The 23,182-nt window shown below is 37.5% G+C and overlaps 1 protein-coding gene and 1 non-coding gene across 4 annotated transcripts in view; both read left to right on the top strand.

The window, feature by feature from the left end:
* Positions 1-20,289, top strand: part of LOC104600182 (eukaryotic translation initiation factor 2 subunit beta) — a 33,626-nt gene extending 13,337 nt beyond the window's left edge. For all 3 annotated transcript variants that reach the window (XM_010263033.3, XM_010263111.3, XM_010263188.3), the window contains 8 exons: positions 3,334-3,442; positions 4,014-4,069; positions 4,166-4,220; positions 5,243-5,331; positions 13,992-14,137; positions 15,681-15,823; positions 16,133-16,218; positions 19,785-20,289. In XM_010263033.3, the coding sequence (XP_010261335.1) occupies positions 3,334-3,442; positions 4,014-4,069; positions 4,166-4,220; positions 5,243-5,331; positions 13,992-14,137; positions 15,681-15,823; positions 16,133-16,218; positions 19,785-19,865 (765 nt within the window). In that variant the 3' untranslated portion in view covers positions 19,866-20,289. The remainder of the gene's footprint in view (positions 1-3,333; positions 3,443-4,013; positions 4,070-4,165; positions 4,221-5,242; positions 5,332-13,991; positions 14,138-15,680; positions 15,824-16,132; positions 16,219-19,784) is intronic.
* LOC148801062 (small nucleolar RNA SNORD34) lies at positions 19,445-19,541 on the top strand. Its single transcript, XR_016084845.1, has one exon. It is a non-coding gene; the product is annotated as a small nucleolar RNA SNORD34 (small nucleolar RNA).
* Positions 20,290-23,182: the final 2,893 nt, after the last annotated feature.

Here is a 23,182-nt window from a genome sequence, read left to right as displayed (position 1 = left end):
CAAGGTATTGTTGGGTAAAGAGCTAATGGTTCTTATCTTTTTTTTTTGTCTAAATAAAAAAAATGGAGAGTGAGAAAGGAATAGAGCAGATAAAAGGTCTCCTCAAATTGGGTCTTGGAGAGGGGTAACCAGTGTTTTAAAAGCGCAAGGGCTAATTTGCGCATGAGGCACAAGGCGTAAGGTGAGGCACGTGCCTTTTTAAGAAAGGTGCAAAATTACAAAAAAAAAGCTAAAAAAGTCGGAAAATTCAAAAAAATGCCAAAATTAAAAAAATGCAAAAAATTCAAAAAATATTAAACATAATGTTAATAAAAAATATAAACTTAAATTTTAAAATAAATTAATTAAAAAACCTATTATCTAAAATTAAAATACATAAACATAACATGTGAAGTATATTCAAATGAAAATTTAAAAATAAAAGCAAACATATAAAGCATTTTCAAGCATGTAAAACCCACAATCTCTTTTTTTTTCCTAATTGCATTGCTTCAAGTAGCTAATGTGATGTAAAACATATTGCATTCTTAATTCTATGAGTCACCTTTGTATCACACCCCTCGAGGCAAGCCCAAACAAGTCTTTCTAGAGCTCCGAGAACCCCATATTTGCTGATGTTGTTCATTCATTAATTGCAATAAAATATCTTCTTAAAAGGCGATGAAAGTTGTAAAATCATTATTTTTTTATGTAAGAAATAAGAATTTCAGACCCTAACATAAGCTTGGGCTTGCCTCGAGCCCGGTCGAGCTGTTAGACTCAAAAAAAGCAAAAAGCGCAAAATTTTAAAAAGGCGCACGCTTGGGCTGAGGTGCCTCAGGCGCATGCCTAGGCTCACCAGGCGCGCGCCTTTTGAAAGGGGTGCACCTAGGACCTAGGCGAGGCGCATACCCCAAAATGCGCCTCACCAGGCGCGCCTTTTAAATCACTGGGGTAACAATCGAAAAAGTACCTATATTCAAACGATGACAGATGGTGTTTATGCAAGTTTGCATGCACATGAGTTTTATGACTCAGTGGAGAAGCCTAAGAGAGTGGTAAAAGAGGAGGCGGGTCGGGTGGATGGGTTAAGTTGGGTTGTGGATATGGAAACAACTTATGAGGATGATAAGATAAGGGACCATATGGGGGGAGGGAATTTATTTAACTCGGTTGGGCTTGTTATAGCCCAAAGCTGTTGGGCTGGGGAAAAAGGGTGGGCCAAATGAGATTAATAGTTTAGCTAGTGAGGAGGCACGTGGATTTTTAAGGGAGCATGTGACTAGTGAGATAGAGGAAATAATAGACGAATTTTTGGGTCTATCTTCTTCTTTAATAAGAACTCAATGTGAGGCTGTGGGTAACAACCCAATAGAGGAGTTTCAGGAAGCGTAGGAAGAGGAGAACGAAGGGGTAATAGCTGTAGGGTCCAGTGAGACATATGTGGTACGGGTAGGCGAAGAGATACAACTGTCCAATGGAAAAATCAAAGAAGGTGGTGATTCGTTTACCATAGGCGGAGGGGACGGAATTTCAAAGTGGTTGGAAGGAGTTGAAGGGGATGAGGAAAGAAGGAGCTCAAGGAAGGTAGCAAATGATGATGGGGATTGTTCGGGGAAGAAGAAGGAAGAGGAAGAAAGGGAAGGAAACAAAAGGAAAGAGGTTAATAGAGCAAAGGTCTTACAAAGGAGAAGGAAATATAGAACGAAGCCCCTTGAGGATGATTTGGAGGGGAAGAATGAAGAGACCACATTGGATGAGACCCATGAAGTTGGGAGGAAAGCCGATCTAGAAAAGGTTATTAACAAAGAGGTTGAGGTAAATAAGATATTGGGACTTCTTTTCTTGGGCGGAGAGGATTTTGCTATGAAAGCCTTTAGGGAAGTGGAAGAAAGCGCGAGTGGGGTCTTGAAGGTCAGTGGGAAAGGACATTTCAAGCCCTATTGAAGATTCTCTAGAGGTAGAGGGGGAAAAGAACAACAGACTATAGAGTGAAGCAAGGCCTAAGCAACACAAGGGAGATATGATTTGGTAGCGGAGCAAGTGTTCGAGAAGAAAGTGATCTTTGAGATTGAAAAGATTAGTGCTTTCAATAGAGAAAGGAAGAAATATGAAGGTCATCCCAATGCGGTTAAAAGATTTAGACATCAAAAGTTCAGCAGATCCATGCCAGTTAAGGTGCTTGATAAATTGAAAGGGGGCTTATTTGGGATTTGAATCAACAAGAGGTTAAGAAGAATAGAAGGGTTGTTAAGAAAAAGAAAGAGACTATTTAGTTCAAATGCAGAAGGTATGGGGTGAGCCTTGTTGCCCTGTGAAGGGGTCTCTGGTGGGGTGGTGTCAGTTTTTGGTCTATGGGAAGTCAAGTGTGTGTGGGTGGGGGGGGGTTACTTTAGGGGTTTTTTGTTGTTTCTTTTGCCGTTGTTCTGTTGGCAGGTATTTCGTTATCACCTTCTTGTGTTTCTCTCTCTCTCTCTCTCTCTGAATAAACTTTTTCTTCATTTATCTTCAGAAAAAAAAATCTGTAAACAGCATATATAAGGAGCATTGCTTGACTGAAAAATAACCACATAGTTATTTGAGGAAACTAATTTACAAAGGCCTGCACACCCTCCATATGAGAGTACATATCGCAAAACAGCCACATTCCTCCTGCTTGGCCATTGGAGGGGTCAAAGGGGACTTGGTTAATGCTATATGGTGGGGTCAAATGGTAGAAGTGACCTTTTAGTTGTCTTATTCCTAATTAGGGTGATCATGGTTAATATGAAATGATCAGTTTGTGGAGAAGGATTTTCATATATTGCAAGCTGTTTTGTGTTTATAGTTTCTCCACTGTCTAGCCTTTTTTTAGGGGACCTTGCTCCTAAAACTTTATGATATGCTCATAAAGAAAAATGAATACCATTTTTTTTTTGTGTGCGTGAGGCTTTACCTGCAAAATTTGTCAAAGACTAAAGGAACCCATTCTGCATGGGAAATCATTCTCCACCTAGCAAATACTAGAGAAAAATATGTTTGACTTGACATACTATAATTGACACTAATCTTGAAAAGGTATATCTATTTTCTGATTTTTAAATTCTAGAACTGATCTTTTTTTTTTGATAAATATTCTAGAACTGATCTTTTAGCTATATTTTTTTTTTCATATTTGTCGTATTATTATATGTACAAGTCTTTAATGTTGTAAATGTAGTGTGAATCTGTGCAAATTGGGACTCTTGCTTACTGGTGTACATAGATCATTCTTTGTCTTCATATTAACAGAAGTAAACTGTCACCAATTTAAAAACATGTACTATGAATCTGTTCATTTGCTGATCAAAAAATTGGATCTGTTCATTGTTGCAGCTTGCTCCATTTGACCCAACGAAGAAGAAAAAGAAGAAGAAGGTTGTAATTCAGGATCCTGCAGATGAATCTGTTGATAAGTTGGCTGAAAAAACAGAGAATTTATCAGGTATTAATTTGAATCAGTGACTAATAATTTTCTTGCTGAAGGGTTTTTATTTTCTTGATAAGAAGCAGTTGAATGGGGTTTATTGAAAGAAAAAAAGAGTTCCTTACTATCTAAAAACATAGTAGGGTAGAAGAGAAACCAGCTAAAATGTTGACCATACACAATAGTATGACAGATCATACAATTCACCCCCTGGCCCTGGTGTTTGCCATACAAAGTTGTTTCTTGTAACACCTGTTCTTAATAGAGTCAACCAGGCTGCTGCTCTTGGAGAATAACCAGTTCAGCTAGAAGCTAAAGTTCTCAACTCTGACTCTGACCAGAAACCTTATCATCTGAGGAATTCTGTGATCTGATTAATAATCAATTCATGACTGGTTGGCATTTATAAAAAAGGACCAGTTGACATTCTCGTTTGACTATCAAGTTTATCCACTCTGCCATGCAAACAAGTTTTAGACCTTAGAATTGGATTGTTGGGTTGATATTTTAAAGTAATTTATTATTACTATTGTTTCATTTATAGGATGCATTATTCTTCTTTGGAATTTATGAGATTCTTCAAATGCAGTTTCTGATGGAGTAGAAAATACTTTTGCTGGTATGAAAAAGAAGAAGAAGAAACAGGTAACCATGCACATAAGATGTAGTCTTCCTTGCTAATGACATTTTTCTTTCTACCCTAGCAGCCATTGATTTGTATGTGATGGCCTGTTGTTGCAGGTGGAGACAGATTTCCTTAATGAGGAGAATGTGAATGGGGAAGAGGATTTGGATGGTAAGAGATGTTATTATTTGAAACAATCTTTTAATACTTGGACTAGATTGGCCTTGGTATCAGGGTCCTGTAATTCAGACACCTTTCCACCACAAAATGATTTGTTCTGTCCCTGAACTGAAACAACCTCAAAATGATTTTGAGGCCAGCTTATGTGCGTGGCTTTACTTGGATTTTGGTGAGATTTGGTTAATCTGACCTGCCTATTTTTGGGTTTAGCAACCTGATTGAGTGAATGAAGTGGATCAGAGAGTCCAACTATCTGACTTGAAAGTAGAGAATACATGAAAGTAGAGAATCTACAAAATCATGAAAAATAAGAAAAATGTGAAAAAGAACACCATATGAAGGAAAACAGCCTTTTGTCTCTTACAGAAGGACAAGATCCATTACTGAGAAAGTTGTAAATAATAACAATGAGAATCTAACTATCTTTTTTTTTTTAACTGAAAGGGGGGTGGGGGGGTGTCACGTATTAAGTTCAAGTAACTGAAGGAGATAGAGACTCCATTTTTGGGGTTTCAGTTACCTCTGAAGTCTGAACTGCGTATATCTTTGATTGTTCTTAAAGCTTATGGGGTTGAAGTTTGAATTTGAAGCTAAGGGGGGCTGAAGGAAAGATGTGATAGAATTTAAGACTTTAGTTTCCCTTGAAGCTCTGGAGTTGAATTTAGTTGTTGAAGCTTTTGGAGGATCAATATGAAATTTTGGGATTACTTTTTGGGAATCTTTATTAACATCTCAAAATTAAATTTGAATGGAAAGAGAAGCTTAGAAAAATTTGAAATTGACTACCAGTATGGTCGTGCTGCAAATTTTGTATGACCTCTACCGTCTGACCATTAATCCGATGGGGTCTTGAATGGATAAACTGATTCATAAGTTGAGTTGCTAGTTCAATAACATTGGACTTATCTCATTGAAAAACAGAATTTCTAGTCTACACCTTAAAAATGTTGATCTTTCTCATTGTATCATGGATAACATGCTATTAAAAAAAGAGATATTTTGTAACTATTCAGGTCATGGAGCAGAGGATGAAGAAGGACAGGGGATTGTGCTAAGGCAGTATCCCTGGGAAGGAACTGACCGAGATTATGAATATGAAGAGGTTGGTCTTTCATTTTGTATGTATCTAGAACTTTTTTCAATTACGTTGAAACGTTGATGGCGTTCATTTATTTATTTATTTTTTGATGGGTAATGTTCATTTTAAAATTTTCTGGATCATTATGTGCTGGTAGAAACTTGTAACATGGCTGTTGTTAATTAGGGCATTTTTAGTTTTGCCTGTAATGTGTAGAGCCTGTAGGCTTATCTTATCCCAACTATATGGGTCGACTATATGAATCCTGTTTCACCAATTCGTTCTATTTAAAGTCATATCCACTATTAAATTATTAGTCCTTAAATCATTTTTTACTATTTCAACCCATGTCCTTTATTTTGGTCTACCCTGAGCTTTTCTAGCCCCTTCAATGTGTAACGAATCACTTCTTCTTACTGTCACAGTTGGTGGTATTCTATGCACGTGCCTAAACCATCTTAGTCTACTCTCCCTCATTTATCACCACTTGAAAAAATTAAACCAGCAAATAGTTGTTTTCTGATTTAAAAAGGTAGAAAAGAAAGAGAAAGAAGGGTCACGAATAGAAGAGGAAGGGAGAGAGGAAGAGAAGAAGTAGGAAAGAAAGGGTTCAGCTGAATTGTTGTTTCTAGCCGCCCACTAAGATGTATTTATGTTGTGATTTATTACAATGACTAATTACCATAATACCCTTACTTAAAACAAATGAAAGAAAGACAAACAAACAAGGTCCAGCCGACCTAGTTATTCTAAATAAAAAATAAAATAAACAGCAGGTATAAAATGTGGGGTTGGAACCCCACAAACACTAACAACTTATCAGCTATCTCTACACTCCCCCTCAAGTTGGGAGTAGATATTTGTCATACCCAACTTGCGTAAATCTGTCTCCAACCTGAATTTTGTGATTGCTTTAGTAAAGAGATCAGCTAGCTGCATATGGTAACATAGAGAAGACACTTCTTGAGATGCAATACACTCTCGGATAAAATGCCTGTCCACCTTGATATGCTTAGTCCTGTCATGCTGTATTGGGTTATGGGCAATGTTAATTGCTGCTTGATTATCACAATACAACATCAAAGGTTTCTCATAGTCAATTCCAAGTTCATCTAGCAAAGATTTCAGCCATAATACTTCTGCAACACCATTGGCCATGGACATGTATTCAGCTTCAGCACTGGAGCGAGTAACAACATTTTGTTTCTTGCTTCTCCAAGAAACAAGGTTTCCCCCTACAAATGCACAATACCCCAAGGTAGATCTTCTCTCATCAATATATATCCAACCCAATAAGCAAGTATCCTTGCTTATGTGTCCATTGTTCTTGAAAAATATGCCTCTTCCTGGGCATCTCTTCAAGTAAGCAAGTATCCTTTCCACTAAAAGAAGGTGAGTGGTTCTAGGAGAATGCATGTACTGACAGCATATGAAATGTCTGGTTGTATTAGGCAGAGATAAAGAAGTTTCCCAACTAACCTTTGATACATAGCCCTGTCCTCGAGGTTCTCCACCTTCTGCACTTATTTTATGGTTCAACTTAATGGGTGTGTTAGCAGGCTTTACTCCTAACTTTCCAGTTTCTTCCAATAAGTCAAGGACATACTTTCTTTGAGAGATGAAGATGCCATTTTTAGATCGAGTCACCTTAATTCCTAGGAAATAGCGCAGTTCTGCCAAGTTTTTTTACTTCAAATTCTTTGTGAAGATTCTGCTTAAGAGCATCTATCTCATTAATATCACTTCCAGTCACCACAATATCATCCACATAGACAGCAAGTAAGGTCAAAGGAAAGTTTGTCTTCTTAAAGAAGAGAGTGTGATCTGATTGAGCCTGCATGTAGCCGAACTTTTCTAATGCCAATCTAAACATGTCAAACCAAGCTCTCGGAGATTGTTTCAGCCCATACAAAGCCTTCTTTAGTCGACAAACTTTCTTTCCTGCTTTTGTATTGTAAAAACCGGGGGATAACTCCATGTACACCTCCTCCTGCAAATCTCCGTTTAGAAAAGCATTCTTGACGTCCATTTGAAAAAGTGGCCAAGAGAAGTTCGCAGCCATAGATAGTAGGACTCTAATTGTGTTCATCTTTGCAACTGGTGCAAAAGTCTCCATATAGTCTATGCCATAAGTTTGTGTGAAGCCCTTTGCAACCAATCTGGCCTTGTATCTCTCTACAGAGCCATCAACATTATATTTTACTATAAACACCCATCTGCATCCAACAGGTTTCTTCCTCTCAGACTGGTCAACTAGTTCCCAAGTGTTGTTCTTAATAAGTGCATCCATCTTTATTTGCATTGCTTCCTTCCATTCAGGTATCAGAAGAGCCTCTTGCACAGTTTTGGGTATATGAATGGTAGCAATAGATGCCAAAAATGATCTGTAGGATTTTGAGAGACGACCATAAGAGAGAAACTGGGAGATACAATGAGCAGTGGATGAAGTACAACGACACTTCCCTTTACGAATTGCAATTGGGAGATCAAGGTCATTTGAAGGAAGGGACTGAGGCTCAACAGTGTTAGGTGAAGTATCTGCAATAGTGGGCTCAAAAATGGGTGTAATGCCTGGATCTGAAGCTGTATGAGGTGTTGGGATCGGCCTAGATTGTTGTGAACGAGAACCAACCTGCCTAAACCACTGTCTGTGATACACTCTCAACTCTCTGTACTTTTGACAACCCTCTTCACGGCACTCCCCCTCAACAACTGGGATTGGTAATGGAACATCTGGGGCTGAAATCCCTTCCTCACGACTCTCCCCCTGAGGAAAGGCCCTATGATAGTAGGGCATATCCTCAAAAAAGGTGACATCCATGGACACATAACGCCTTCCTGAAACAGGATCATAACAGTAATACCCCTTTTGATTTTGTGCATACCCAAGGAAAATACATTTAGCAGCTTTGGGATCAAATTTGGAGCGATGAGGTCCCAGGATTTGAACAAAGCAAGTACACCCAAAGGTTTTAAGGGGAATAGTGAACAAGTCCTTGTTTGGATACAGAAGGTTGAATGGTGTTTTCATGTCCAAAACCCGTGAAGTAATTCGGTTAATAAGGTAAACAGCAGTACGGATTGCCATCCCCCCAGAAGCGTATGGGAACATTAGAGTTGAGCATAATGCTTCTGGCTATTTCCAAAATGTCTGTTTTTCTCTCAGCAACCCCATTTCGTTGAGGTGTACGGGGACAAGTGCTCTGATGAATAACTCCATGGTCTAGAAGATATGATGCCAGGGGTTTTGCAAAATACTCTTTGGCATTATCAGATCTGAGAATTTTGATCTTAATTTCAAATTGGGTCAATACCATCTGATGGAAAGCTTGGGTCAGTGAAGGAACCTCATCTCGAGAGTGCATGAGGTATATCCACGAGAAACGAGTAAACGAGTATAATCATCAACAAATAACAAGAAGTATCTGTACCCCCCCCCCCCATGGCAGGAGTATGATATGGCCCCCAAACATCAATATGCACAATTTCAATTTGAATATTGCTTCTTTTATTGCTCAAAGAATAAGTTGACCAACAATGTTTTGCAAGTTTGCAGCTTTCACACTTCAAACTAGACACTTGGACAGACTCAAACAAACTTGGAAACAGACTCTTCAAAGACCCAAAGGACAAATGACCTAATCTGTTATCCAAAGCATAATCTGACCCAAAGACTGAGAAACAAACAATCTCCCAACTTCACTTTCCTTCCCCTGTGGATGCTCAAGCATGTAGACTCCATTCGTCTCATGGCCAATCCCAATCACCTTCCTTGTTTCCAGATCCTGAAAGACACAACGATCGGGAAAAAAAAGTCATTGAAAAGTTTTGATTCTTAGTAATACTACTAATTGAAAGCAAGTTAGCACTAAGCTTAGGGACATACAAAACTGAAGACAAGGAGATGGCATCCAACAACCTGATGTCTCCCTTACCAGAAATAGGAACAAGAGAGCCATCAACAATAGACACTTTGTCTTTGCTTGAGGATAAACAGTAGGTGGATAAACTAGTCATATGGTCAGAAGCACCTGAATCTATTACCCAGAAGGGTCTAGTATTACCTGGGGCCGAAGTGTGATATGTTGTAGCTCTTGTACCTGAGGAAGCAAAAGCTGAAGTAGGAATGGCAGGAGTAACAGTTGAAGGCTGAGATGATGACCCGGAAATACCAGCTTCATTCTCCAATTGTGTCAAGGCGGCCCGGATAGCAGCTAAGGCATCTAGAGATGTGATTCTTGTATTGGAAGATGATGCATTGTCAGTGTTGGCTGCCATATTAGCACTTCCTTTCTTATTTCTGAATCTAGTTGGAACAAGATGGGGATACAACTTCCAACAAGTATCCCTAGTATGCTTGGGCTTCTTACAATGATCACAAAACATCTCCCTTTTATCTTCCTTCTTTATTTCCTTTTCTTGATCTTTCCCAAATTTCTGTTTTGTTGCTGCTAGGGCTGATTCCATGGGTTGAACTTGTAACATCACATTTCTTCTAATCTCTTCACTGTGCACTAGTGAATAAGCCTGAGACAAGGTCACACTATCCTTGGTAAGAAGTTGATGTCTTACTATGTCAAATTCTGAATTCAGACCTGCTAGGAATTCAAAAACTCTGTTTGTTTCAACCAGCTTGCTATAGGTAGTCGCATCTCTCTGACTCTCCCATTCAATGGTTTCCAAATGGTCAATTTCATGCCACAAAGATTCCAAAGTAGCAAAGTAAACGGAGATTGGCTTCTCCCCCTGCTTGAGATTTTTCACTTCACACTTCAGTTCATAAGCCCTAGCAACATTAAGAGGTTGGGAGTAGGTCTCTTTCATATTATCCAAGATTTCCTTAGCCGTTTTGGCCCATAAATAATTTTGGCTAATGTGGGGCTGCATTGAATGGCTGATTGTGCTCTTGAACCCATTTGGCAAGTGATGTGTCTTCTGCTGGTTTCTTTATATCCCCCGTTGCATAGCCTAATTTACCTCTACCCCCAATTGCATCATGGCTGATTGTGCCCACTCCAAGTAATTTGTTCCATCAAACCTAACAGTTGTAATTTGAAAAGAACTTCCAGTCATACTTCCTGCCCCTAAAAAACTTTCCCCTGGAGTCTTGAATTCACTTCCAACTTTCTCCATTTTAAAGAGGATGTTAACAGTCACTACCAGAAATCAATTTCAGATTATTGGTAACTCCCAAGAAACACTCCTCAGTCGACAAGAACACCCAGGAGCCAAAAAAAACAGATTACTGTAGCTACTCAAGAACCAGTCACAGAAAAATGGGAGCAATAGTTGACCATGGGATTTCACAAAAAACTCAGAGAAACTAGCAGATATATCAGAAAACTGCTGAATTAAGGTCGATCTCTGTCAGAAAACTAACAGCAATAATTGACTTAAACCAGAACTGTCAAAAAAAAAAACTCCTTTCAAGGTCGATCTCTGTCAAGAAACCCTAAAGAAATGGCAAAGGAAACAGAATTCTATTGACCACTACTTCTAGAAGGTTAAAAACTGTTCCCTTTAAGGTCGATCTCAATAAAGATGAGTTCTTTCTCAGAAAGAATTTGATTGTCACCTTTAACCTTCAGATTAAGCCCTAATCTTTGACTAACTGACTTCTCTGACTCTTCCTGGTCACCGGGCACTCTCCAAAGGTCGTGTAACCCCTTGGGCACAATTCGAATCTCCAGTGATCCTTCAAGAATCAGGCGAAGATGCAATACTTCAGATTCAATACTTCTCATGCTGCCAACTGGATTAGGCTCACATGAGAGCCCTAAACTGCTGTAGTTTTGGCTCTGATACCAACTTGAATAATTTAAACCAGCAAATAGTTGTTTTCTGATTTAAAAAGGTAGAAAAGAAAGAGAAAGAAGGGTCACGAATAGAAGAGGAAGGGAGAGAGGAACCCCACAAACACTAACAGCTTATCAGCTATCTCTACATCACCTATTCAAACTACTCCTAGGTTCCTATAGATAACTTCATTTCTAATCTTATCCTTTCTAGTTTTTTCACTCATCCATCTTAGCATTTGCATTTCTGCAACATTCATTTTCTGGAAATGTTTCCACTCATCCATCTTAGAATTTTTTTTTACCCATTGAAGCATCTATCTTTTAAATTTGTTTAATTCATTTCGGTAAGACCATAGAGCATCCTCAAAGTCTTGCAATTAAGTACTGAAAGTTCTAACATATTTGTGGGCTGGTCTGCTACTTGGGTCATTTAATGTGCTTTTTTTTATAAATAATATATAGCATTTCAATAAAATCAAGAGGAAATTACAGACCCTTGGGAAGGTGCAAGATGCCGCCTCTCCAAGACAGGGAACCCAAAAAAAAAAGCATAAACCATAAGAACTATAGCAATGAGTACATGAGTGCTACTACAAAACAGTGTTTCCCTATTTGTCCCTTGTTTTGCCAAAGTATTTGCAAGGGCATTCACTGATCTCCCCACCCACTGTACTGTAACAATCATGTTTCTTGTCATCCATTTATATTTCTTGAGCTTATTCTTGTAGATCCAAGCGACCTCCTCTGAATTATTTAGCCACCCCACTACTATCTTAGAATAATCCCCTTCAATCGGAAACCGCTCCACGCCCAATTCTTTTGCAAGAAGAACTCCTTGTATGGCAGCTAATAGTTCTGCTCTAACAGAATTCCCAACTCCCAATGGGCCAGAGTAGAGAAGGATAACCTCTCCATCCTCATTTCTCAGAACTCCTCCTAATCCAGAGGGCCCTGGGTTGCCCTGGCTGGTCCCATCAAAATTCAGTTTCAAAAAACCTTGTGGAGGGGGGCCCAGTTTGTAGAAACCTTGTTCTTTAAGGATGAGCAGCTTGCTACTGCTGTCCAGTTCCTCCATAAATCATTAAAGGAGAAAGGATGAAGCAGTTCCATTATTGATCAAAAAAAAAAAAAAATGAAACAGTTCCATAGACTTTAACCAATGTATTGCTTTATTCATGATGCAATACTTCAAGGCCTGGCTGCTCCTTTTCTTCTCGTGGAATATTCTAGTATTCCTTTCTCCCAAACTGTCCAGATCAAAGTGGTTCTTACACACCTCTACATGGTTCTTCCTCTTTTATGGGGCCACGAGAAGGTAGATGAGTTGGACAGCATGCTTATTTCTGATGGCATCTCCCACCTGCACCCAAATAAGGAGAAAAGCCAAACCCAAAGCTCTGCAGTGACATCACAGGATAGAAATAAATGATAACAGTCCTCACCATGAGATCTGCAAAGAGTACACCAGTTCGGAGAGATGCAAAGAAAGGGTCTTCTCTTTTGTAGGTTATCCATGGTGTTAACTTTCCCATGGCACACTTCCCAACAAAAAGCCATTACCTTAGGGGGGAACTGGCCTGCACCAGATTTCTTTGGAAGGGAAAGCCTGTTGAGAGGAGGTGTTGCATAGTTACTTAAAAAAGGAACTACAAGAAAAGAACCCTTTGGGGTGAGGGGCTCAGATCCTCTTATCATTTAATGTGCTTTCCTAAACAACCTAGGATCCATGTGGCAAGTTAGTTTGTAGCTCAAATATATACCTCTCTTCTCTTTTGGTTCATTGAAATATATTTTGGCCTAAAAGATCTTGTGGCATGGTCAAATTAGAGCTACTTTTGTGGGAAAATTTTATATTAAAAAATTATAAGCATAGATGGATGTAATTTCTTGGACAAAGTTCCATTACAAGATTGGGTATAGAAATGAAATAGACATTGTATTGAACATTTTGGCTCATCTCATGGATGGTCTAGATTGACCATTAGATCCCTCCACATAACAAAAATAAGTGAAGCCATTTAGGGAAGCTTCCTTCTTGACCTGATTAGGGGACCTTTTCCTATATATCTGTGTGCTTTAATTTTTGCATAGGATTTGAGAGGTTCTATTTTGCAGGAACTCTACTGGAAGTAAACTTATTTTTTCATTATTTTCAGAAAATATATTTTAGTTAATTGAAATATGTAAGTTAAATGGAGATGTGGATGAAATTTTAAAATCTCTCTCATATTGTTTCAAGTTTTTGTATTCTGTATGCAATGGATTTTTGTATGTGGTTTTTTTCAAGGTTAAATATTTAAACTACATGGAAGCATGGATGAAATTTTGAGATATCTCTCATGTTGCAAATTTTGTATTGAATTGCCAATGAGTTTGTGTTTTTTTAAGGTTACTTGTGCATCCTTGTCATTTGGGCTGCATTTTTTTGACAAGTATCATTTAGGTTGCATTTGGTAAGCAAAAGCAAATATGTGCAAATATTTTCATTTCAAATACAAAGGTGTACACTTCATGAAAATGAAAACTTGGTTAGGTTTGCATTGATAAATTTTGTATTCTTACCAAACATATTTGGTTGTGATGGGTACAAACACAAATTTCAAGACCAAAATCTACCTTTTTTACATTGACCAACTTTGAGAGCAGAAGGTTGCTTTGCTTCCATTTTAAATGCAAAAATGTCAGGAAAAACAAATTTACTTTCATTTTCAATACAAAAATATATTCTTATCAAATGCTTGCAAAACTTAACCAGAGTACAAATTCTCTTCGGCTCAACTTTTGCACTCTTAGCAATTGCAGCCTTGAATTCCACTGATCAGTTCTTTTTTTTTTTTTTTTTGTAATTGGTGGATTAATGATGTTTGGTGTTTTCTTTGGTTGCAGCTTCTGGGGAGAGTTTTCAATATTCTACGAGAAAATAATCCAGAACTTGCAGGAGATAGACGTAGGACAGTGATGAGGCCACCACAAGTTCTCAGGGAAGGCACAAAAAAGACGGTCTTTGTGAACTTTATGGATCTGTGCAAGACGTATGACCCTGTGTTCAGTACACTTTTATACTTTCTTGATTCAGACCTTTGCTGTATTGGTGGTTGTTGAGAGTAAAGACATCTTATATGCAAGTCTAGTTTTGTGTTTATTGTTTTGCAAAAGTTTCTATTTTTTTTTTCTTTCATTATGACTATTCTGATTAATAATTATTGCAGTTGGAAACTTTTCTGTCAACACATTCCAGCCTAGTCAAGATAGGAAGTATGGTAGCTGAATGAGTTACAAGGTGTTAAAAGCACCAAACAATTTCATTATGTTGAAGAAAGAAAATATTTAGTAATAAAATGTTATTACCCGACACTAGTTTTTGCTCATTAGGGAGTTTGTGCCTTTTGGACTAGGGGCATCTTCTGGCGCTATGTAGGGAAGGTATTGCAGGTGTATCCAGTATGTAGCCTATCGTGATCCCATACAAGCATAGCTTCTATCCTTTCTAAAGGGCCTAGCATTGATGTTTTTCTTGGTTAGCCATGAGTGTTTTGCTGCATCTTGTGTTTTCCTAAAGGGCCTATCATAGCCAGACATTTCTCTATGCCAGAAGTGAACTCTAGATGATTTAGTTATATCATATTTACTTAAGAATTGCTGTTGGCAGTTTATCACAATTCTACAATAGTGAGCATGTTTAACCTAGGTGTGAAGGTCATAGTGCCCAATGAAACATTATATTGTTTGATGGACTCTGGAATGTGTTATCTCTTAGTGGTTAATTTGCCCGTTGTTCCTGTTGAAGTCACTTTTCTATTATTCTCTTAATTTAACAACATCATTTCCTTGGCACCAATTTCCTTCATGAGTCATGACTATATCTTAAATATAGGGATATCTTCCAAGAATAATTGGATGTTTTGGTTCTTAATCTCATTTACAGAAATTTTATTTTTCTCTTCAATACTATGAGACAATGTTTGAAGTTCCAAGAAGGTTCAGTATTTTACTTGGGGTAATCATGTATTCTTTTTTGAGAAGGGTTACTGAGTTATATTACCTGGATATTTGAATTGATCACCTATTCATGCCTGTAAGTCTATTACTTGCTGGTGATCAGTTGTCTTAAAGCATGGATATTAGTTATTCAAAATGTCCCTTTATCTATGGGTTACTGCCCAAAAATCATGTTTGCTTCTTTGTGTAGGACATGATGGATATATTTATTTCTTGGAAAATTTAGCTGCAGATTTAGGGGCTGTTTGATAGTGGCTGTAGTTGCTGAACTGAAAAACTTAATGCTTCGCCTTTTAGTTGCTAAACTAATTAAATAATAAATTTTTCAAGAGAATGGTGATCTACCCAACTTTGGTTTCAGCCATTAAGGAGCGCACAACCTCCTTAAAAATGTATTCACTAAAAGACAAACCAATAAGCATTTCAGTTAAGCATCTTCAGCTATTATCAAATCTCCCCTTAGTTGTTTTCCTGAGATATACAAAAATATGAAACCTGTTATGATATAGTGAATAATATATCAACTAGTTCTAGTATCTTTAAGAGCTAAGTTCTTAAAACCACTACAATTTCCAGGATGCATAGGCAACCGGAGCATGTTATGAATTTCTTACTTGCTGAAATGGGAACAAGTGGATCTCTTGATGGACAGCAAAGACTAGTTGTCAAGGGGAGATTTGCTCCTAAGAACTTTGAGGGGATTCTGCGAAGATACATCAGTAAGATTCTTAATTTGTTTGTTAATCATTTTACTGATTCTGTACCAAAAAAAAAATTCCCTTTATTGGTCGTCTTCTAGATGAGATATTTCCATTCTTTATTTGAGTGAATGCATGGATGCCCCATCAATGTTTTTAGGCAATTCCTCTATGAGTCACTTCTTAGTTTTTACATCTAGTGTGCTTTTGTTTCCTTGTCATTTTTCCATATGATGAAACCAACTATTCCTAATGTAAGCATGATTCAGTTTTTACTGTTTTACGGAGAATAATTAATATTTCCAATTGTCATTTTTTATGCTTCTCCAGATGAATATGTCATTTGCAATGGTTGCAAAAGTCCTGACACTATTCTTACAAAGGAGAATCGGCTGTTCTTTCTTCGTTGTGAACAGGTAACAGCTTTTTCCTTTACTTGATTTGCTTTTAGAGGGGTCAGCAGGGCTAATGTTTTACCACTAGCATGTTCTTCTACTTGTTCCACTTACTCCCACATTCAGAGCTGTACATCTCAAGGACTTGCATAGGAAGTTTCACTGACAAATCAAGAGAAACTGCTGATCTACATATGCATAATTTGATGGATTCCTGTCTTTAGGTATATAATTTGATGGATTTACATATGCATGTATCCTCTCACCTTCATTTACCTATTCACAAGGGAAAAAATGGAGAAATAACTCCAAAAGACGTCCATAGACCAGTGATTGTGATTATCCTATCAGGTTGATTTTTGATCCATGGAGTCATCTGTGGATTCACTTCAAGAATTAGCTTAATTGGATCATAACCAGATGAAAACTTCATTATCTTGTATTTTGTGTTTCATTTCTATGCCTTTAGAAATCATCATGATAGATTAGATGGTTTAGATAAAGATTCTGTTTGTATTCCATTCTGGCTGAGAAACAAGAAAGAAAAGGAGATGTGATAGGAAAAAGTATATGGGCTGATCGAAAAAAAAAAAGTATATGGGTTTTGCATAGCATTTTGAAAAAGTCTGGCACAGTGGTAATGGCATGCAACCATTTTGTCTATGACATGCAACCGTACATGGATACCATCCCTAGATATGGACATGGCTTAGTAGTTTTTTTATATCATCATTGTCTAAGCTTTGCCCCAACTATATGGGATCAACTACATGAATCATGTTCTGTTGTGCCATATCCATTGTTAAACTATGAGCCCTTAAATCATTTCTTACTTCTTCAATCCATGTCCTTTTTGGTTTTCCCCTCCAACTTGTAACCAAGTACTTCTAATTGGTGCTATAGATGGTCTTCTCTGCACATGACCAAACCATCTTATGTCTGTTTTTCCTTGTCTTATCACCCACTGGGGCTACTCCTATGTTCCTTAAGTCCATTTTTTATCATGTCCTTTCTAGTTCCCCCCTCATCCATCTCATCATTAACATTTCATTTTTGAGACATGTTTCTTGACTGCCCAACACTGATCCATACAACAATGCCTTAAAACCATTTTATAAAATTTTCCTTGTAGCTGAAGTGGTATTCTCCAATCACATAAGACTTTGGATGCACCCCTCCATTTTGCCAATCCTGCTTTGAATTTATGGGCAACATTCTCCTCAATCTCTCCCTTGTTATGGATTATTGTCCCAGGTGTACCCTAATAGCCACTCCTATTATTATTAAATTTATATTTGCATCATCACCATCTGATCATCATAATCTAAGCCATGTCCCAACTCTATGGGGTCATTTACATGAATCCTGTTTTTTCCATTCTGTTATGTTTAGTGCCATATCCATCATTAAATTATGGGTGCTGAAATAATTTCTTGTTACTTCCACCCAAGGTTCTAAATATCGATGCAGGCCGATATGCCGGCCTGTACCGGTGCTTTTTTTATGTTTTATTTAATTTTTTTTTTCAAAACCGATTCAGAGGGGTCAGTTTAAGTCCCGGCTACCCTCTGAACTGTGGCCTGGCCCGATACACCCCCTGTAGGAGCGTATCAGGAAAGCCCCGATACGGGCCGATATGTAACGATATTTTGAACCTTGCTTCCACCCAAATCCTTTTTACTTTGTGCCTAACTCTTCTAGCCCCTTCAAATTGTAACAGATCACCTTTTGTAACAGGTGCTGTAAAAGGTCTTCTATGCATATGTGACCAAACCATCTCAATCTATTTTCTATCATTTTATCTCCTATTGGAGCTACTCCTAGGTTCCTTCATACAACTTCATTTCTAACCCTTCTAGTTTCACCACTCATCCATCTAAGCATTTGCATTTCTGCCACTCATTTTTTGGACATGCTGTTTCTTAACTGCCCAACACTCTGCTCTAGAGGTGATCACTTGTAGCCCAACATGGCCCAACCTGCAAATTACCAGGCCTGGCCCAGCCTGCAATATTTATATATTACATATATGTCTATATACACATATAATATGTTATATTTTATAATATATTATATGTATAAATATTTTAAAATGACATAATATTATGTATATATATACACACATTATCACATATTTTATACATATAATATAAAACATTATACATATTAAAAAGTATATTTAAAGGCATATACCCCAATGCCTGCCGCAGGCCTGCTCCATGATCACCCCTACTTTGCTCCATGCAACATGGTTGGCCTTACAACTATTTTATACAATTTCCCTTATAGCTGAAATGGTGTTCACAATTTACATAAGACTCTGCATTAAGGTTTAAAAAAGACTCTGAAATAGGGATGTCAACAGGTTGGGTTCAGTATGGGTTTGTCTCAACCTGACCCAATCCAGAGCAACCTCATCCAACCAAGCTTATATTTACAAATATTTCAATGTTGAGCCCAACCCAGAACCCAGTTAATTGGTTGAACCAACCCACTGGCATCCCTATTCTGGATGCACCCTTCCATTTTTCCCATCCTGCTTAAATCTATGGGCGATATTGTCTTCAACCTCTCCTTTGTGAATTATTTGACCAAGGTACCCAAAAGAGGTCACATTGAGTTATCTCTTGGTCTCCAATCCTAAGTATACCCTGGTTTGCACTCTTGTTATTAAAGTTCCATTGCATATATTCTGTTTTAGTTCTACTTTATTTTAAAAGGTCTTGTTTCTAATGCAATTGCTAATAAACCTAATTTTGCATTTAATCGTTCACTAGTTTCATCTATTAATACTATGCCATCAGCAAACATCAGGCGCCATGAGACCTGTTGAACATGCTTAGTCAATTCATCTATAATTAGTGCAGTTGTGCAAATAAATAAGGACTAAGTGTAAATTCCATCAATTAAACTTACATTGCATGCATTCTGTTTTAGTCCTAATTATTTTATAACTTGTTTTTAAGTTACCTTTCCATAAATCTAATTATGCATTTATTACTTTTTTAATTTCATCAATTAATACCGTCGTTAGTAAACAAGCACCATGGGACTTCTTGAATTTGTTACTCAATTCACTCATAACTGTAAATAAATTAGGACCAAGTGCTGAGTCTTGGTGAAGTCCCATTGTAACTGAAAATTTATACTCTCTCCCGTAGGTGTATTGTTAAGACTCATGTGTGCGTGCGTGTATTATATATAGGTTGACATTACCTCAGTTAACGTTCTGTTTATTTATTTCATTGGAGGCCAATGACGATCCTCAAATATAAATATATTTGCCTACATTGGTTGATTCTCTAATCCATGATAAGAAGAATATGCAACCTTCTGAGGCCTCAAGCAGGGAAAAATATTTCATGCATCGGTTTGCCTTCTGTAACCTGTATGTTTACCAACAACCCGAAAAAATTGTGTCATCTTTGAAACTGGTCTGACATTCAATTATGATTATATCCTGGGTGGGCCCAATTGAAAACGGGACCAATTTCCTGAATGTGTAGCCCTTCTAAAGAAATGGCAGGGAATATCTCTGTATTGTAGCGTAGAACACTCTGTTTCTTAATCTCTTCCTCGTTTTGCAGTGTGGTTCTGGGCGATCGGTGGCTCCAATCAAGGCTGGTTTCGTTGCTCTTGTTGGACGCCGAAAAGCTGGAGGGACTTGATCTTGATGGACTCTCCATTTGGATGTTCTGTCTTGCCTTAGAATGTCCACAAGCTTGCTCACTGTTACCAGTCATTCAGTTATATTCAATAGTTCTTCCAATTTTGATTTATCTTGCAAAAAGGATTGCTTTTTTCTGTGTTGTGGATAAGTATCATGATGAGGGTGTCGATTTTTTTTTCGGTTACTTCGTAACATAAAGCCATTATATTTAGGTATGGAATAACGGCTGTTTTCATATTTTAAGAAGCATATTGAATGTCATTTTCGTATCCAGTTGGCTCATTATCTTAGTAGGGAGATGAGTTGAGTTTGTATTTGTTTTTCAAGGTTGGTTGGTTCGGTCGATTACATCCTTAGGCTCTGTTTCCAGTGCCAATAACTGATAATTTTAATATTTTATATTTACATACATCGTTTATACATGTCTAAATTAAAGTAATTAGTTTTTTAAGATTTTTTTGTCGTCTTAAACACAATTAGGGGTGGATTCGAACCCAGCTGAGACGAACATTTGAGTTTTTGAGTTCAGCTCGGTAGAAAAATATCAAGCTTGAGCTCGATTTGAATCGGAGATGTAAGCTCAAATTGGCTCGAATGAAAAAATCATATGTTTGAGCTCAATTCAGCTCGAGCTCGACAATGCTTTATGATTTCCTTTTGGCTTTTAGAAGAGCTAAACCATATATGGAACATGTTCGGAAAAAAAAGTAGAATGAAAATAACATGAACAATCAGTCAATTAGATAGTATAGCATGGAAGATAATGATCGCCAAAAACAAGGACCGGATGAACCTATAAAAAAAATAAACTAGGATCGGATGATGCTGAATATACTCCATCTGTTAAAGAAGGACAAATTCCAATTCTCAGAAAAAGAAAAGGAAGGATACTACACCCAAAACGGTCTTTCAAGTTTCAATTCTCAACTGTAAAAACTGATAAAACCCTAAACCCAAATCAATAACAGAATGAGAAGAAGACAGAAGAAATAGCAAACCTAGATCTGTCCCTTTTCAATGATTTGAACAAGTTCTGTTCGTCGTCTATGTCTCTCCTCTGATGTCTGCAGTGACCAGTGAGTGTTGTCGTCGTCTGTATCACCTTTAACTTCAACTGAATGAAGCACCATGACTGACTTGAATCTGTGAGTGTGAGTTTGAGCTTTGTGAGAGGCTGCGACTGCAAGAGTGAGAGCTGAGAGGTGAGACCGTGGTGAGAGTTTAAGAGGAGACTGATTTGAGTGGGTACTGTGGGTGGGTCGAATAAGGGTTTTTCATTTCCCTCTCTTGCAAATTGCAATACCCTAAAGAAAGGGACCATAATTATAATGTAGTCTCGTCAATAAAATTTATTAAAAAAGGCATAGTATATATATATATAAGCTTGAAGGCTCACGAGCCTAACGAGCTGAATTTCAAAATTCTCGGGCTTGGCTTGATTATTAAATGAACATAACAAGAAGCTCGAATTCAACTCGAGGCTCGATTTGGGCCGAGCTCAAGTGGCTTGTGAAAAGTTCGATTCGTGTCCACTCCTAAACACAACGAGTTAGGTGTGAGTTAAACCTGAACTCAATCTGACATGTCAGATTTTCAGATTTTAGATCGGATTCAGATCCAAAGGTTCTGTAATCGATAGGACGTGGCTGTAGATGGATCTGATCTGTTTACTGCCCTGATTTACAGCTCCATCTTAAGCAAATTTATACTCTCTCATTTGCACTTTTTGGCAGTGGAAATTTTGTATCCCGAAGGCCTATAAAAAAATTCATCAGCTTCCGCCCAAGGGCTGTAAGTGATATAAAGTTTGTATGAATTTGGATTTGAGTTCAATGTTTTGGTTGGTATGATACCGAAATTCGAGTGCTTCTAGTAGGGCTTCAAGCTGCAGTTGCACATGAATTTAATCATCTTTTGGTTTTTTCTGACAGCTCTACCTTAGTGGATCTTGTAAATACTTGATCGCTCATCTCCACCTTTGCCTCTATGCATATTGTACATATTAGTAGACAATACAATCATGTCTTTTTATCAATGTTTGGATGGTTGATAAAGAGAATTAGATAGTACTCGAAGGGCATTTTGTAGCTTTTCAAATGCACTTAACGCTGATTAACAGGCTAGTTAATGATAGGTACTGACTTGACATGTTTTGAAAGTTAAGGTACTGAATTTTCACGTTTTAAAGTTTTGGGACCAAAGTGGCACTAGGTCCAAAGTACACAATACTAATCGGGAATTTTTCCCTATATACTACAACTCCACTACTGCTGTGCATATTACTTTCTCATTTTCTCAATGAAGTAGTGTCTTTTCTTCTTTTGTAAAGAAAAAAGAAAGAAAGAAAGTTCAAATTATTATACAGAGTGGCACTATTTTGTAAATTTCCAATTCTTGTTAAATTTATAAGCTGCATGAGCCTTGTTAACCAAAAGGCTTAGCCCATTACTCTTAAATACTTAATTATCAGCTTTAAGCTTGTACTGGAAAACCATTGAATAATTATTTTTGGCACAAACCACTGCACCAGCGCATGTTAAGACTCTAGATAGGTTGAATAAATGTACATTTGAAGAAAAATATGGATCAATGCCTATTCCTCTTCATTACACAATGTGTGGAGTTTATTTTCATGCGTTTTAGTTTTGATAAAAAGTATTTGATGGGAGTTAATTTCTAAAAATTTTTGCATAAGCATAACTTTTGGCTTTCAATTGATTTTTTTTTTTTTGATACAAGCTTAAGCTTTCAATTGACTTCTCATAGCATGGCTAATAAATACATGTTCCAGGAAATTTTTTTTTTTTCCTACCATGGAACAACATGTTAATATGGAATATTTTCACTTAGGTTTTGCCTGGTTTTATAGAAAACAAGGGAGAAATAGAAAGTTGAAAGAAAGGGCCAGGCTTAAGCTCGAGGTATGTACCTTAAGGGTTGGGTCCGGGTTGTTCCTCAACTTGATTCAAAAACCTCTTTTCACTTTTCAAAGAAACATGTACAATGCTTAAATTTCTTAAATTCCACTTGCCCATGAAAAAATTTGTTGAGACAAACATTTATTGAATTACCCCTGAAAACTTCTAGGCAGAAACAAAATTTTAACTCTTAAGTTAGACATGAATATATGAATATAGCTCATGAAGAATGGAGGGAAAAGCATTCTAGAAAATAGGGGCGGAGACGGGGGTGGCAGAGGGGAGTCATTTCCCCCACTGCCTTGAAAATCCCCATAGCACTCATTTAAATACATCTTATATTTTGGACGCCTTATCTATGTTTATTAGCTTTTTGGCCCCCTATCCATGTTTATTA

This window comes from Nelumbo nucifera, chromosome 3 (assembly GCF_055504915.1).
Source record: "Nelumbo nucifera cultivar China Antique chromosome 3, China Antique-T2T, whole genome shotgun sequence".
Classification (NCBI taxonomy): Eukaryota; Viridiplantae; Streptophyta; class Magnoliopsida; order Proteales; family Nelumbonaceae; genus Nelumbo; species Nelumbo nucifera.
This window is presented reverse-complemented; position numbering and strand designations above follow the sequence as displayed.